General features: G+C 45.6%; 1 protein-coding gene across 3 annotated transcripts in view; it reads right to left on the bottom strand.

Moving 5' to 3' along the window:
- Positions 1 to 14,462, bottom strand: part of Ehf (ETS homologous factor) — a 40,832-nt gene that overhangs the window by 15,317 nt on the left and 11,053 nt on the right. For all 3 annotated transcript variants that reach the window (XM_060371455.1, XM_021658771.2, XM_021658770.2), the window contains exons 2-3: positions 5,037 to 5,136; positions 225 to 470 (exon numbers count right to left, since the gene is read on the bottom strand). In XM_060371455.1, the coding sequence (XP_060227438.1) occupies positions 225 to 470; positions 5,037 to 5,133 (343 nt within the window). In that variant the 5' untranslated portion in view covers positions 5,134 to 5,136. The remainder of the gene's footprint in view (positions 1 to 224; positions 471 to 5,036; positions 5,137 to 14,462) is intronic.

Below are 14,462 nucleotides of genomic sequence, written 5' to 3'. Positions count from 1 at the left end.
CTGTGGCTGCTAGGCCGTTCCATCTCTCTAGAAAGGAAGGCAGCCACAGGAGGAGCTCCCTAAGTGGTTCTAAGGGATTGGACAATATCACACCTGGGTTTTGCACTATCCTCTCTTCTCCCCGCTCCTTCCCGGTCCTGGGAAGCGGCAGTTCGAAAGTGTCATTTCTGACAAGAAGCTCAGCCAGCCGTGGAGCCCCCCTGCCCTTCCCAGGCACCACTCACCATTCCATTTGAGATGCTGCAGGTTGCTGTAGAGCAGCTGCCCGGCAGAGCCTGCCGCCCTCGTGAACTCCTGCAGGCTCATGCTGCACAGGTGCTCTCCGCTGACGTCGAACTCCTGGAAAGGGATGCAGCTGGCATCCAGCTGGTTGGTGTCCAGGAGGTGCTGCAGCCATTCCCACACCTGGTATTTGGTCCAGTACTGAGGGTGGATTTCATGCCACTGGCCTCCAAAAAAACCACCGGAAACTGAAAAACAGGGGGTGGCCCTGTAAGTGGACCCTGCTCGTCCCTGGGCACAAGAAACATAGAGACATAGCTCTGGGTAATAGAATGGGGACCATAACCACAGCCCCTGCCCTGTGAGCTAAATACAGAATGTACTCTGGATATTAGGCTCCTAGCATGCGGGGGTTTTACGAGTTGAGGCAGGGCTTCTTCGTGGACGCTCTGGTGTGACTTCCATCTCTAAATACTAGATACTACATGACACTTGAAGCACCCTGAGCTTGCTCACCACCCCTCCCACAAAGAAGTGCCAAAGTGAAACAGTTTGTTATAGTTTTGCCTACTTTCTAGCTGGTGGTGCATGTGCAAATACATGCACCTTGCCAGAATACTTCATGAATGCCAAAAACATCTCTTCTGTAGTATGTCATATCTGTACATAACCCGTACATTTCCCCCTGTATTTTAAGTTATCTCTAGATTAACTATAATCCCCACAATGATGCCAAAGCTGTGTACGTGGTTAATGCTAAATTGTTTGGAAAATGATGACCAGAAAAAAATTTGCATTTGCTCAGTACCGATGCAAATACAAATGTGTGCGTACACGTGTTTTTATACATGCGAGTGTATGCGCATGCGTATTGAGTGGGGGCATGGAGGCCAGAATGTCTGGTGTTTAGGGTAGCCCTCCATTGTGTTTTTTTGAGCCAAGGTCTCTTTCACTGAACCAGGAGCTCACTGGTTTGGCTAGACTAGCTGTCCAGGGAGATGCAGGGATCCACTTGCTGCCTTTCCAGTGCTGGAGTTACAGATGTGATCCACTGCATCTGCCTGGCTCCTACACAGGTATTAGGGATGCTGTGCTCAGATGCTTATACTTGCCCAGCAAGCACTTGAGCCGTAGGCCAATCTCTCCAGCTCCCGGATGCACTTTTTCATTAGGCTTTAGTTGAGTCTGTGAAACCCTGGGGTGCAGAGGGCTGAGCGCTGTTCTTTCTCCTACCTCCCTCTTTTCTCTCTCTCTCTCTCTCTCTCTTAAAAACACAGAAAGAGATAGACAGGGACAGAGACAGAGACACAGAGCCAAAGTTGATATTCAGCAAACACAGACCATTTTCACCCAAAAATGGGGCCTTAAAGCTGGGCACAGTGGCACATGCCTGTAATCCCAGCACTTAGGAGAGGCAGAGGGAGGTGGATCTCTGTGAGTTGAGGGCCATCCTGGTCTACAAAGTGAGTCCAGGACATCCAGGACTACATAGAGAAACCATGTCTTGGGGAAAAAACAAAAACAAAAACATAGGGCCTTAAATTTAGCTCCCTTTTCTCTGATGGCTTTGCTCTTCCCTGAAGTGACACAATCCGTTTACTGACTGTGCGATGTCTCCTCATCCCTGACTGGCGGTTATAGCTGTCCCAGCATGTGTTCTCCTTCATCAGCTTCCCACTGTTCTCTGAAATAAGATATGAAACTGGCACTCCGGGCACTGAAGCGCTTTGAGAGCTGCTTTTGAAGTGACCTTCGTGTTTTTTGTCTGTGCCGTTTGTCCCCAGGCCCCTTCCTGTTCTACCCTTTGCTGCTGCTGGACTCCTAGCTCTTTCTTTTGAACTCAGAGCCACCACTGTTTTCCAGGAATCAGGCTTAGGATTTCTCTCAACGGCACCTGTTATGTTCTGCTTATCTTTATAGATCTTTAAGTCCTGGCTCATTTTCCTTTGTAGACTGTACGTTCAAGGCCATGGACTCAAGTCTTACGCATCTTCATATATCCATAAAAAGTCCTTTGGGGCCATCTGGAAGCTCACTACAGAGTCAATATGATTTGATTTCAGCTGAAGAGCAAATAATGCAGGAATATAGATATGTATTGTGAGGTAATTTTGGATGAAGATGTGAAGTACATTTCAGTGGGTAAATTACTGAATGTAATTTGTTAACTATCTGTTAATGTTCTATGTTCATGGCTTCCTAGTGCTCACGTAAGAGAATTGGCCCAAATGTGGATCTCCTATGAGTGGTCACAGCTACTTCATTTTCCAGAAGCCACAGCCAAGCCATGGTCTGTGAGGAAAATGTATTTACAAGAAAAAATATCCCTAACTGTCCCTTCAAAATCATGCTGGCTATGTAATTAAAACTTGAGTGCAGCTGCATTCACCAGGGACTACTGCTTAATGCAGAACCCAGTCCAGTAGGTACGGGCTGAGGCCTGAATTTCTACATTCCTAGCAAGCTTTGCAATGCTGCTGCTGCTGCTGCTGCTGCTGCTAGATTATTTATAGTGACAGGATGATTCAGGACTCATTCCCATAATGCCTAGGAGCTAACCTTCTATCCTACCAGAGGAAGTATGGGAAGCAGGGAGGGTCTTAGGCAATCTCACTCTTCTCCCCCTTCAGAAACAAGCCTTTGCTTCCAGACCTCAGAAGCAATAAGAGCAAGAAGTCAAAATAAGAGCCAGGCAGTGGTGGTGCATGCCTTTAATCCCAGAACTCAGGAGGGAGAGGCAAGTGGATCTTTGTGACTGTGAGGCCAGCCTGGTGTACAGAGAGAGTTCCAGGACAGCCAGGGCTACAAGAGAAACCCTTTCTAGAAAGAAAGAAAGAAAGAAAGAAAGAAAGAAAGAAAGAAAGAAAGAAAGAAAGAAAGAAAGGAAGGAAGGAAGGAAGGAAGGAAGGAAGGAAGGAAGGAAGGAAGGAAGGAAGGAAGGAAGGAGAAGAGAAGAGAAGAGAAGAGAAGAGAAGAGAAGAGAAGAGAAGAGAAGAGAAGAGAAGAGAAGAGAAGAGAAGAGAAGAGAAGAGAAGAGAAGTCAAGAACATCAAGGTGATTGCCACTGATACCTGCCACTCACAGCATGAGCTTTATTGTTCCTACCTTACAGCCAAATACATGTATCCCTACAGCCTCTCCTACAAGGCAGAGCAACAAGGGAAAGGGAATAAGGACTGGAAAAAACGTAGTCTAAAACTTGAGATATATAGAAATTCTTCCCAAAGTACAAAGCTTATAAAAGATGTTGCCATGTCTATTACTATTTTAATTACTAATGTATCTCACACGTAACATTGTTTAAGGATGAGAACTAGGTTGTTGATGGTGATCTCTATTCTTAAAATAATCCCATTGCTCTATGTGGCAGGTTTGGGATCCTGTCCCCTGTGCACTCAGTGTGAACCTGATTACAGGCAGTTTCTGATCTTCTGTTCATGCCTGGGAGAGGAGAGCCAGGAACTTGCCTGAAGTTGGCTGGGAGAAGATGCCCTTCCTTCTTAGGCAGAGAACCGCCAGAATCCCTCACTCAGGGAAACTGAAAATCCAGTGGGTCCTGTTCTTGGCCATTCAGCTGACTTTCCCCTCCCCCTCAGTCTTGAGAAAGACCAGGGTCTTCTTTGGGACCTCCAGAGCTATAGAAATACAAGTGACATCTAAACTCTACTCCCTGCTAAGCCTACTGCTCCAGTTTTCTCCAAAGCAAATAGTAGAGATGATGCCTGGGGCATGTCAAGACTTCCTGCTCTCTTTGGAAGATTTTGTTTTCCCTTAGGTCCCCACAGCCAGTTTGAGGTCTGCCACAGAATATGCAACTGTGCAGAAAGGGCAGCAGTTTGAGGAGACAAGGGATCTAAAACAGGAAGGCCACCTGTTCGTGTTTCCTGCCATGCTTGGCTGGGATTCCAAATTAAAAGAGGAGCGCCACGTGGACCCGCCACTCAGCGGAGAATGTCACTCAACCACTACCCTCACTCCTGTTTCTCAAACACTTCTCACTGACAGGACACATCTGTGTGTCAAGGTAAACACAAGCAGCTGCATCTCGGGGTGGGGGTGGGGGGCTAGCAGCAGGTGAGGGGTGCACTGAGTCCCAGGGATCCTTAACCCAGCTCTACTGGACACTCAGCAGCCTGGCTGTGTTGGATGCCTTCAGAGAAAGCACAGGGCCCCTGATTCAGCCTTCACTGTGAGCCACAGACTGGATCAAACATTACCCACAAGTCTTGTCACCAGATCCTTCTACTTTGAGTCTGTCTGTTCAGAGCAAAGCACTGGTTCCCAGGCCAAACTCTTCCTTAAACTGGGAAGTGATGGTAAACAAGCTGGAAAATTTAAACCATTATAATTCTTTTTTTCTTTAACCTGTGTGTGTGTGTGTATGTTAAATACACATGTGATACTCATGTACACACTCACCTCCCTAATCCTATCTTGATATTCCAATGAAACGCTATTGAAAACTTCAACAAGGAGACACGTTTCTCTTGGGACATCTCAACTACCACCTTTATTGCCAACCCAGATCTTCACACTTTGGAAGGCAATGGGCTTTGGCATAGAGCTCTGGAAGCTATAAAGACCTTCAGTATTGAATGTTTCCTTATAGTAAAAAAAAAAAGAAAAAAAAAAAAGCACAGCCTATGATTAGCAAAGCACTGAGTTTAATTTCCAGGAGAGAGAGAAAATTTTCCCTAGCTTCCATGTCACCTACCTACTCAAAGCTCTGTTTTCCAAGCATCAAGTTGGAAAAAAAAAAGTCAGACCAGGATAGGATAGGGGCATAAGCCGTGCCACCAACTTCAGGGCCTTACCATTGCATGTGGGGTAGCTGTCCGTCCAGGCTGGCTGCTGGTGAAGGAGGTTGTTGGCTGGGTTGAGATTCATTACACCACTTCCTTCCAGAATCATGATCTGAAAGGGATCAAGCATTCATTTCATCAGCGCCTCTTAGACAAATGTCACTGGAGAGTACGGCTCATGGAGTTCATTTAGGAAAGAAAGACAGACAAAGAGAGAGAAAGGAGAAAAGGACCGTCTCCTTCCACCCATTGCCACAGCCCTTTCAGTAAAAGCAAAACTCATGGCAATTAAAATTTTCCAGGTTAAATTTTCATATGCATGAGGCAAGTTTTTACAGCCACCCATTCATAAATGAATAATCTCTGATCAGAAACGAAGCAGAGAGGAAAACACAATACCTGCTTGCACTGCAAGCCTGGCCAGCATCCAAGTGCTTCACAAAAGTGAAAATACCAGAGAGATTTTATTTGAAGTGGAATTTCAATCAGTGAAATCTCAGACCCAGCCCCTATGTGAGACAGCACTGTGAGTCCCCCACACAAGTGGTCACCACACTTGGGGGCGAGGAAGGTTTCCTCATTGCCAAGTCCTCCTTGGGGTCAACCGGTCCTCTGAGAGACTCCGTCATATCTAAGCAGAGCTCCTTAAGCTTTCTGGCTTTGGGCCAAGATTAGGAATCCTTTGATTTCTGTGACAGACACTTCATCTTGCTGGTATAGAAAACTAAGATTTTTATGTTCTGCTAAGATGTTATAGCTAGCTTCTCTTCTGATAGAGACCTGGAAGATCCAGCAGGCTTTGAGAACATTCTCAAAACGAGTTCCTTGGCTTCTCAGTCTTGGGACCCAGAAGAACAGCTCTCACCCAGGGCCCGTCCGGAACATTGTAAACACAATGTAAAAATTTTACATCTCAGAAAAATTCCCTAACATTTATGATGTGCCTGCCTCCAAACCGGACGACCTCCACACTGCAGGTCGGAGCCCAGGAGTGTGCACAGTCACTGGGGCAGGGAATGGGAGGTGGGGCAAGATTTTTTTTCTGAAGCCTAGTGAGGCTTTAAACGTCCCTCCTTTCTCACACTTGATCTCAGCCAAAAGGTGGGGAAGCAACGTTCTTTATGAAATGCTAAAGGGCGGATAGTCACAGATCATGAGAAAAAAAATTTTGTCCTATTTGAAGAAAATTTTGCATCCTCAGGTGTCACTCATATCAACAGATTGGTGCTTTCAGAGTAATCACTCACACACACACACACACACACACACACACACACACACACTCCTAACGGGAGCTTCAGGTCCTCTGATTGGCTCTATGTAGAACCTGAGAGGAAAGATATATAAATACGTTCACACATTCACTTATTCAGCAAATATTTCTCATCCTGATGAAGAGCTGAGTACTGCCTATTGGTCCTGAGTGCAGGTGATCCCACCTTGCGCGCACACTGGTTAGAGGTCAGACACAGTTCCATACTTGTAGCATTTGACACAAAGTTGGACACAATTAAGAAAAACCACCGTGAGGAGAGCGGCTACCTCTGTGGGTTACCTGGACTCAAGCCAGCTCTGAGCCTGTATTTCTCAATCTAAAAATCTCCTTCATAAGCCCCCTTCTAGAAACTTCTTCATTCTCACCTTGAGAAAAAGAACACTAACCAGAACAAACCTTCCTTTCACACAGTAATGGAGACGTTTCCCCAATCTGGCTTTTTAGAACAATCCCCACAAGCTAATTCATCCATCGGGGGACTTCAAGGCAGAAGAAAGCCTGTGAGACCCAGAAGGCAGCTGGGGAGAGACGGGGCCCAGCCCTGGCTCTTGTTTGCTCAAGGCTGGGTTTCTTCCTTGGCAGCATTTGCTCACCCACAAGCAGTGGAAAGGTTACTTTTTAACCCCGAGAGGGCTGCAGCTCAGAGCCCAACCCTCCTGGAGAGAGCAGCCCTGCATGCTCACAGGACAGGCAAAGATAGGCCTCCTGCCACGGTTCCCAGAACTTGCCTGCAGGGCTGATTGTAAGCGCTAGGTCGGTGGGGACAAGACCTGCTGGATCCAGTAGGAGCCTCCGTCTCCGTCTCAGCCAGGTCAGGCCTTTGTTCTCTGCTTCCAGAGAAAAGGCAGGTAGTATAGAGTCTGTGTCCACCCCCCCATCCCACCCTCTCCTGAGTTGAGGAGGGAACTGAAACTCTAGGTCCTCTGTACACTGTAGAGGATGCTGAGCTCTGTATCTGTTTGGCCCAAAACTTCCTGAGCCTCACTTTCCCCAACTGTGCAATGGGCGTGCCACCAAACTCGAAGCCTGAGATGGATCACCTGACACTGTATAGGTGAAGATCTTTGAAGTTCATAACAAGAACTGAGGCTAAAGAGGTGGCTCAGTGATCAGGAGCACCTTTTGCTCTTGCAGAGGACCCAGATTCAGTTACCAGCACCCACATGGTGGATTGCAGTACCCCTAACTCCCGACTGAGGGGATCTGTGTGCTTTCCTCACCTCCTCAGGCCCCAGGCACACACAGGTGCACATACATACACATAGGCAGAGCACTTTCACGCTTAAAACAAACGAACATCAAATCTAAAAAAAATTTAATAACAAGAAGAAGCATAAGAACATTTTTTTTAAAAAATTTGGTAAGTGTCTCGGGCCATATCTTGGCTTCTGGCCAGGCTCCTTTCCTTGGGGCAGATGTCATTTCTTGACACAATCTCCTGGAAACTTCCATCACTATTCCCAACTCACAGAGACGCCTTTGGGACTACAGGGTCTTAGCGGCTCATCTCCCACTCTGCACCCTGCTCCCAAGCCCTCCTCCCTGCCGGCACCCCCCTTTCCAGGGGAAAGCAGGCAGCATGGTGAGGGGCCCTTTTTACAGGGCCCATTAAATGGTTACCACTCGTAAAAATAAGTTTATGTGGCTTAACCCTTGGTGAGTCAAAGTTCACCAGACTTCCCCCAGGCTCGTGAGGAGCCTCCCAGACCCTGACAGCAGCCATGGGGAGGCACTTTGGGTAGACTAGGCTAGCCAAGGTCTTTGGCCAAGTCTATTCCCTTCCAAGCCCAGCTTTTCAAATAGAAAATGTAGACATTTGTCCTCCAACAGCCTCTCAGGACGGTTGAGGAGATCAAATGAGATAATGGATAATAAATGTGCCTTGAGAACTATAAAAAAAGCCCTATTATGACCAACATACCCACACCCCCGTATACTAATATAGACTTTCCATGCTGTATTCTGATTGTTTTATGGGGTATAAAAAGCTATCCTTTTAATTAAAAGGAGCAAAGATTATTTAGGACTTGTTTTCGGCTCTCTACCTTCAGCATAGCTTTCCTTAAATAAAAAAGGGGGGAGGAGGTGTGAAATGTGTGAGGTTGTGTTTAGAATCAGCAGGACCCCGGCTAGGTTCCAGGCTCCATCTTCTAACTCTGTCTTTGAATCTATTCCTTCTTCTGAGCCCAGGCAATGATAGGGGTGAGAGGGAGGGTACCCTGACACTAAACGTAAGGAAGAGCCGTTCTGGAAGATAAATCATACTTCAGAAGTGTTGAGTCCGGTGGCTGGTGGGCACATACCCCAGTTTAAAACCAGCTTCTCTCTCTTTTAATAGCAAATGTTGAGGGGTTGCTATAATATGTTCTACCTGTGCTTGAACTCAGTCTACACGTCAGAGGCTGAGAGAGGCTTTCTCTGTCATGTCCTGGAGAAAGGACTCACTTCTCACCATCCTCTGCTTGAGGGATGCTGATTGTGCTGTCTGGGGCAGGAAGAAGGCACAAAGGATTAGATCCTTGTCATGCCAGAAAAGAGGCTAACAGCAGTTTCTCAGCATTCCCACAACCAAATTATTATTTGGGACTAAATAATTCTTTCTTGAAATTTCTAATTAAGGCATAGTATTTGTGAATATTTTGGAGGGTGCAGTATGACAATTCCTATGTGTATATGATATATAATTACTATTTCCTCCTTTCCAACATTAGTCATTTGCTTGTGTTTGGAATATTTCTGCCCCAGTTGTTTTGAAGTATATAATAAATCATTGTAGAGGTTACACTATTGTTCTGAAAAACACTAGACCTAATTCTTCCTCTGATTGCATTTTGCTACATACTAACCTTTTTTTCTCTCTCTACCCCCTTTCTACTTTCCTAGCCTCTAATTCCACTAGTCTCTCTTCTTCTATGAGATCATTTTATGTAACCTGCCACCAAGAATATAGTGTTTGTCTCTCTATCTGGCTTATCACTCACTGTGATGCCCTGCAGTTCCATCTCCATCGCCCCAAATAACAAGATTTCATTTATTTCATGGCCGAATACTAGTCTATTATTGCATATATGTATCACATTTTCTTTATTTGTCAACAAACCTTATCTTTCCACACTGTGAATCCTGCTGTGAAAAACGTGGGGATGTGGGTAGAGGTGGTAAACTCTTTGTTATGGAAGCTGTCACATCCAGGTATAGAGCCTGTCCTCCTCTCTTCTCTCTCTCTCTCTCTCCCTCTCTCTCTCTCTCTCTCTCTCTCTCGCTCTCTCTCCCCTGGTAGACGCAACAGCTGGGGCTCTGCTCCTGCTGGTATAGTACCCTTGAGCTGGACCTCAGCCTTTCTAACTTGTTATTTCCTCTCCCCAGAAGCAGGTGGCATTTGTCCTGGCTGCATGGGCTTGCTGAGAATTAAACAGAGCAGGGACTGGTGAGCTTAGCACTGTGCCTGGCATTGCCAGGCATTGGTTTAGGAGAAGCACTAGGGACCCTGGGCACCTCCTGCTCTGGACTGCAGTTATTCTGGAGTTAAAAATGTAAACTATGATTTGGCCTATTAAAAACTATACTATAGCAAGGTAAATTTTACCTCATGCCCAAAGAGGAAACAAAATGTAAATTATACACAGATTCCTTTTAAGTGTGCAGTCTGTTAGCCCTTCTTGATGGATAGGATTAGTCAGAGAAAAGAGTATACATTTCTCTTCCTTTTTTTTTTATAATCTAAACTTTTCTATTTGCACAAAATGGCATCCCTCTGTAAAAGTTTATAAGCATGACAGTTTGGGAGACAAAAGTCAGTACTTTACATAAAGAGGGCCAGCCATGCCCCCTGGCAGAGTAAAGCCCAGACAAGTACCTAGTTTGAGAACCTAGTCGGCACCTGGTTGACAACCAGCAGCAACTTCCTTACAAGTAATGAGCTATGAGCCTCTCCTAAAATCACGGGCCACTAGAACTTAATTCTACAGAGAGAAAGTGCTATGGTGGCCTGAGTAGTGATAGCCTTACGCTGGCAGGACATACAGACCTTTGTGTCTGTTGCAGTCGTAACAGGTGGTTTAAGGTAAACAACACAAGACTCTAAGATGCTAACCACAGAGCTGCTTCTGAGCCTATGTAATGCTCTGGGACCACTCTTCTTCATCAAAGGCTCCCTTCTCTTCCAAAGGGTGGCCACCCAAGCCACCACCACAGACTGGACCACCTGTCCAGGAGAAAATGGAACACCTGGCCTGACTCTAGCATCGCTCTTAGATTTTTGTTGTGGTTAGCGGGAGATTTTCACATGGGGGAAGGCAAGGCCTAGCCACAGAGACTGGCTCACCCTGGTTCTGGGCTTGAAGGACACGTTCAAGAGTATCAGAAGATTCCAACTCAGCTCAAGTTGACGTGTCTCCAGGACAGTCCTTAAACGGCAAAGATCATGACATATGCCGTGAGGGTTGAGATATTGGTGGTCGTGTTCCCTATGGGGAAGTACTATCTTCTTTATAGTCTCATTTTCCACATACGACAAAAAGTGGAAGTTACAAAAGTAAATAGGAATGTTTGGAAAGGACTCAAGCATTATACATGTGGCCAGTGTCCAATTCCTTTAGCTCTTAGGATGGGAGCGATTCATGAATCTCTTTTTTAAGCTGGAAATTGGCTGGCTTTGGGGATGTTCTTGGGATAGGGCTATACTCCTTAGAAGCAAGAGAGTGTAAAAGTCTGGGAGCCATTGGCTATGGAGTTAGATGGCCATACTTTAGATCCTAGCTCTGCCAGACTACTAACGGGGCAAATTCATACAAGTTATTTAACTTCTCCAGGCCTCAATTTCCTCCTTTATGATAAAAGGATGTTCTGAAAAGGATTTTTGAGTGGGAAGAAAAAAGTGACAGCTAATATATGCTTAGAAAAGTTTTGGACACATAATAAATACTTTGTAAACATTAGATGGCTTTTATTATGATCATGTTAATAGCACTCATCATCTTCATCATTTTTGAACCTCCAAGGAGAAAACTGAGCACCAAGCTCATTCTAAGTGAAGCCTCAGACCTCTGCCATCTGCACAGTTCTCCAATCCCAGCTGCTGGAGCAGCCAAGCCTTGAGCTTGTTCTCCAGGTTCCTGTCCTATTCCTTACATGGTGCTGCTGAGTGTCCCAGTATACCGCAGCTGAGCAGTCAACGGCTGGACTGTTCACAGGAGTCATGTTATTCCCCTATGGGCACAGTTCTTGCCTGAGGAGGGTGAAAACCATCACCCCCATCCCACCGGTTCCCTCACCTCTTACCAACAACTCTGAGCCTGAGGCTGCCAAGCCCAGTGGAAGGGCATACATTCCCAAATTCTATGTGTCCAAGGGCTCTGCATTCCCACAGCCCACGGCTGTTGTGATGGAACAAGAATAAATGGAGAGAGCAGCAATAGCTGCAGAGATTGGGCTCTGAAATCCAGGGTATAGAGACTGAAAAACAAAGAAAGGAGACACCTCAGGGATACTGACTGGGTAATGAAGTCCCATATCTCACAGGAAGTCCTGCCCAGACTCAGGACTCCTGACCAAAGACTGCTCCACTGAGCCTTTTTCTAGGAGAATATCCCAGAAAAGATAATCAAGGGCAATGTGGACTTGCTCAGCTAGAAGCAGGTTTGTTTGTTTTTTTTTTTTCCTCAGCGGTAGACCTCCCAACAAGAACGAAATACTGTTAAAAAATTATTTTTATTATATTGTAGTAATTAATAAAAGCTATGTGCTAAAGCCCTGAGCACATTACCTCAGTGAATGCTGATGGTTACCACAACTCCAGGAGGCATTATGTCATCTAGCAGGTGGCTCTACTGAGGCTCAGAGGAGTTAGGCAACTCATTCAAGGGGCAAAGCAAGATTAGCAAATTCAAGCTCAGTTTTACAACAATGTCCAGGAGAGTGTAGCGTGTCCCTCAAGTCATTTGCCCACATCATGCAGCCACAGCATTTATTGTACCACTATACTGCCTCATGCCCTCATCAAACTTATATACAAGCACATATATGTGCACAATAAATAGATACATGTATGCACATGTATGCATACCCATATGATGCAACTGCTCCCCCTTGATAATTCCACAGAGTTATTTTCAACTTAGAATTTGAGAAATAATGTGGTCCATAATTATTGATGCTTTACCTGAGTTAGATCCCAGGCCAAAGGGTAGTTTACTCCTATCACAGGTGGGGAAGCGTATTGAGAACTACCTGCATTATGGAGCAGATCCTCCATCAAGGTTAGTGTTTGTATTCCCTGTCCTTAGCCCCAGGCAACGGAGAGTGAAAGCCATGATGTGCTCCTTCACAGCTCCCTTCTTCATTCAACCACATGATCCTCAGGATCCTCATGCTGCCACAGAACTGGCTGCCATCAGACACGTTTACTTCTCAGGCCAAGAGAGCAATTAAGCCTTTTTAGTAATTCTTCTGTGATGGCAACAGCCGGACCATTCCCCATCGTTAATCAAAGCTGCCAGCAGGTGAATTCACAGCATTTGCCCGAAAGATGTTGCAAGAGCTTGCTACTGACTTCCTGTTTCAATTTGACTGTTCTTTCAAAGGACTGCTCCCAGGCAGGAGAAGTAAAATTCGTGTTTGTGTGAAATACAGCTGAGCAGAACACAGGCCGTAATTTGTGTTTTTACAAATGAATCAAAATGTGAATCAAGCTTGGAGAATGTTTCTGATCTTCTTGGAGTTACAACACAGCTAACTTCATACCATCCTAACGTGTTTTGACACAGATTATTTCTTGTTTCCGGGGGGCAACAGCTGAAGTATTATTCCTGGGACAGAGAGCGTTTCCGTGTGGTAGATACACCCTGTTGACTGTAAAGCCATTGGAAACAAACACATTGTGCTGACCTCTATCAGCTCTGGTGCCAGACCTAGACAAGATGGTACATACTGACAGTGGCAGGCACCAAAAGCGATCGAAACACAAGATTGCCTGAATTAACCCACAGGGCTTCTGTCAGTTTTACTCAGATATGACAAACCAGGACAAGATTGAATCTCCAAAGGCCGCAGAGCCTCTGGAGGCCTCAAAAGGAGTAGTTGTTCTCTCCTTCTGCCAAAAAAAATGTGCACATGCCTCTGCCTCGGCACCTCTGTGCTGTGGGCCACAATCTCTCCAAGGATCGGGTGTTAATACCTAAAGACCTAGGTCACCTTTTAGTTACCATGGATACCATTATAGTTAGAATAAGATACATAATAAAGTGTATTATTATGTATAATACAATAATAATCGCAAATAATGTGTGCATATGCGATTAGAATTTTAAGAAGGCTTCAATGTCAGACACAGATTAGCAGCCATGTCTGAGAAAGGTTTTTTTTTTTTGTGAGTTTTTGACTCTGTTCTTTTACCTGGCTTGGGAGCTGCCTTAAGCTCTACTGTCTCTCTCCACTTGAAGTAGGAACCATATCACTGCCTAGGTGGATCATTTCTAAAAATTCACCATTTTCTGTACTACCTCTAAACCTCAAAAATCTGTCTCCATGCTACGGCCCCCTCTGGACTTTAGAAACCCAATGACCATAAGGTAAAGAACGTAAAGACTCAGGTCTTGTTCTTACTGCAGCCTGGGTGAACCTTAAGAGATGTGGAGGCTGGAGCAGCACCCCCCCCCCCGTAAGACTCCCACAACAACCACCTTCCAAATTAGCTTGAGAAACTGGGACTGACTCCCAAGTGGAACAGACATACTGGGGCATGCCCCCCACCCAAAGGAAGAGCGGAACTTGAAAATGCGTGGGATCCTACCCACACCTCCAAACCAGGATTTGCGTTTCTAAGCCCATCTTAGAATCCTCACACACTCTCACAACTAGAAATGTCACTTTCCTGCTCTTACTTCAGTTTCTCACCACCAGGTTAACTAACTCCTAGAGACATCAGCCTTGAAGGAAATGTCCATAAACATGAACACAGCCCTTGTAAAGTCAGAAAAAAAAAAAAAAGATTCCATCAGGAGAATTCAAGATCCAATCTGTCTGTCGAGAACCTATTGCTGTATTGTTGCCAGCATGACCCAGGACAGGCTCAGATGCTCAGGACCCACACACTGCCGCATCTGTAGGATACTTCAAGTGAGCATCTCTGAAGACTAAACAGATCTTCTGATCTCAGAACCCAG

This window comes from Meriones unguiculatus, chromosome 18, assembly GCF_030254825.1.
Source record: "Meriones unguiculatus strain TT.TT164.6M chromosome 18, Bangor_MerUng_6.1, whole genome shotgun sequence".
NCBI classification, from domain to species: domain Eukaryota; kingdom Metazoa; phylum Chordata; class Mammalia; order Rodentia; family Muridae; genus Meriones; species Meriones unguiculatus.
This window is presented reverse-complemented; position numbering and strand designations above follow the sequence as displayed.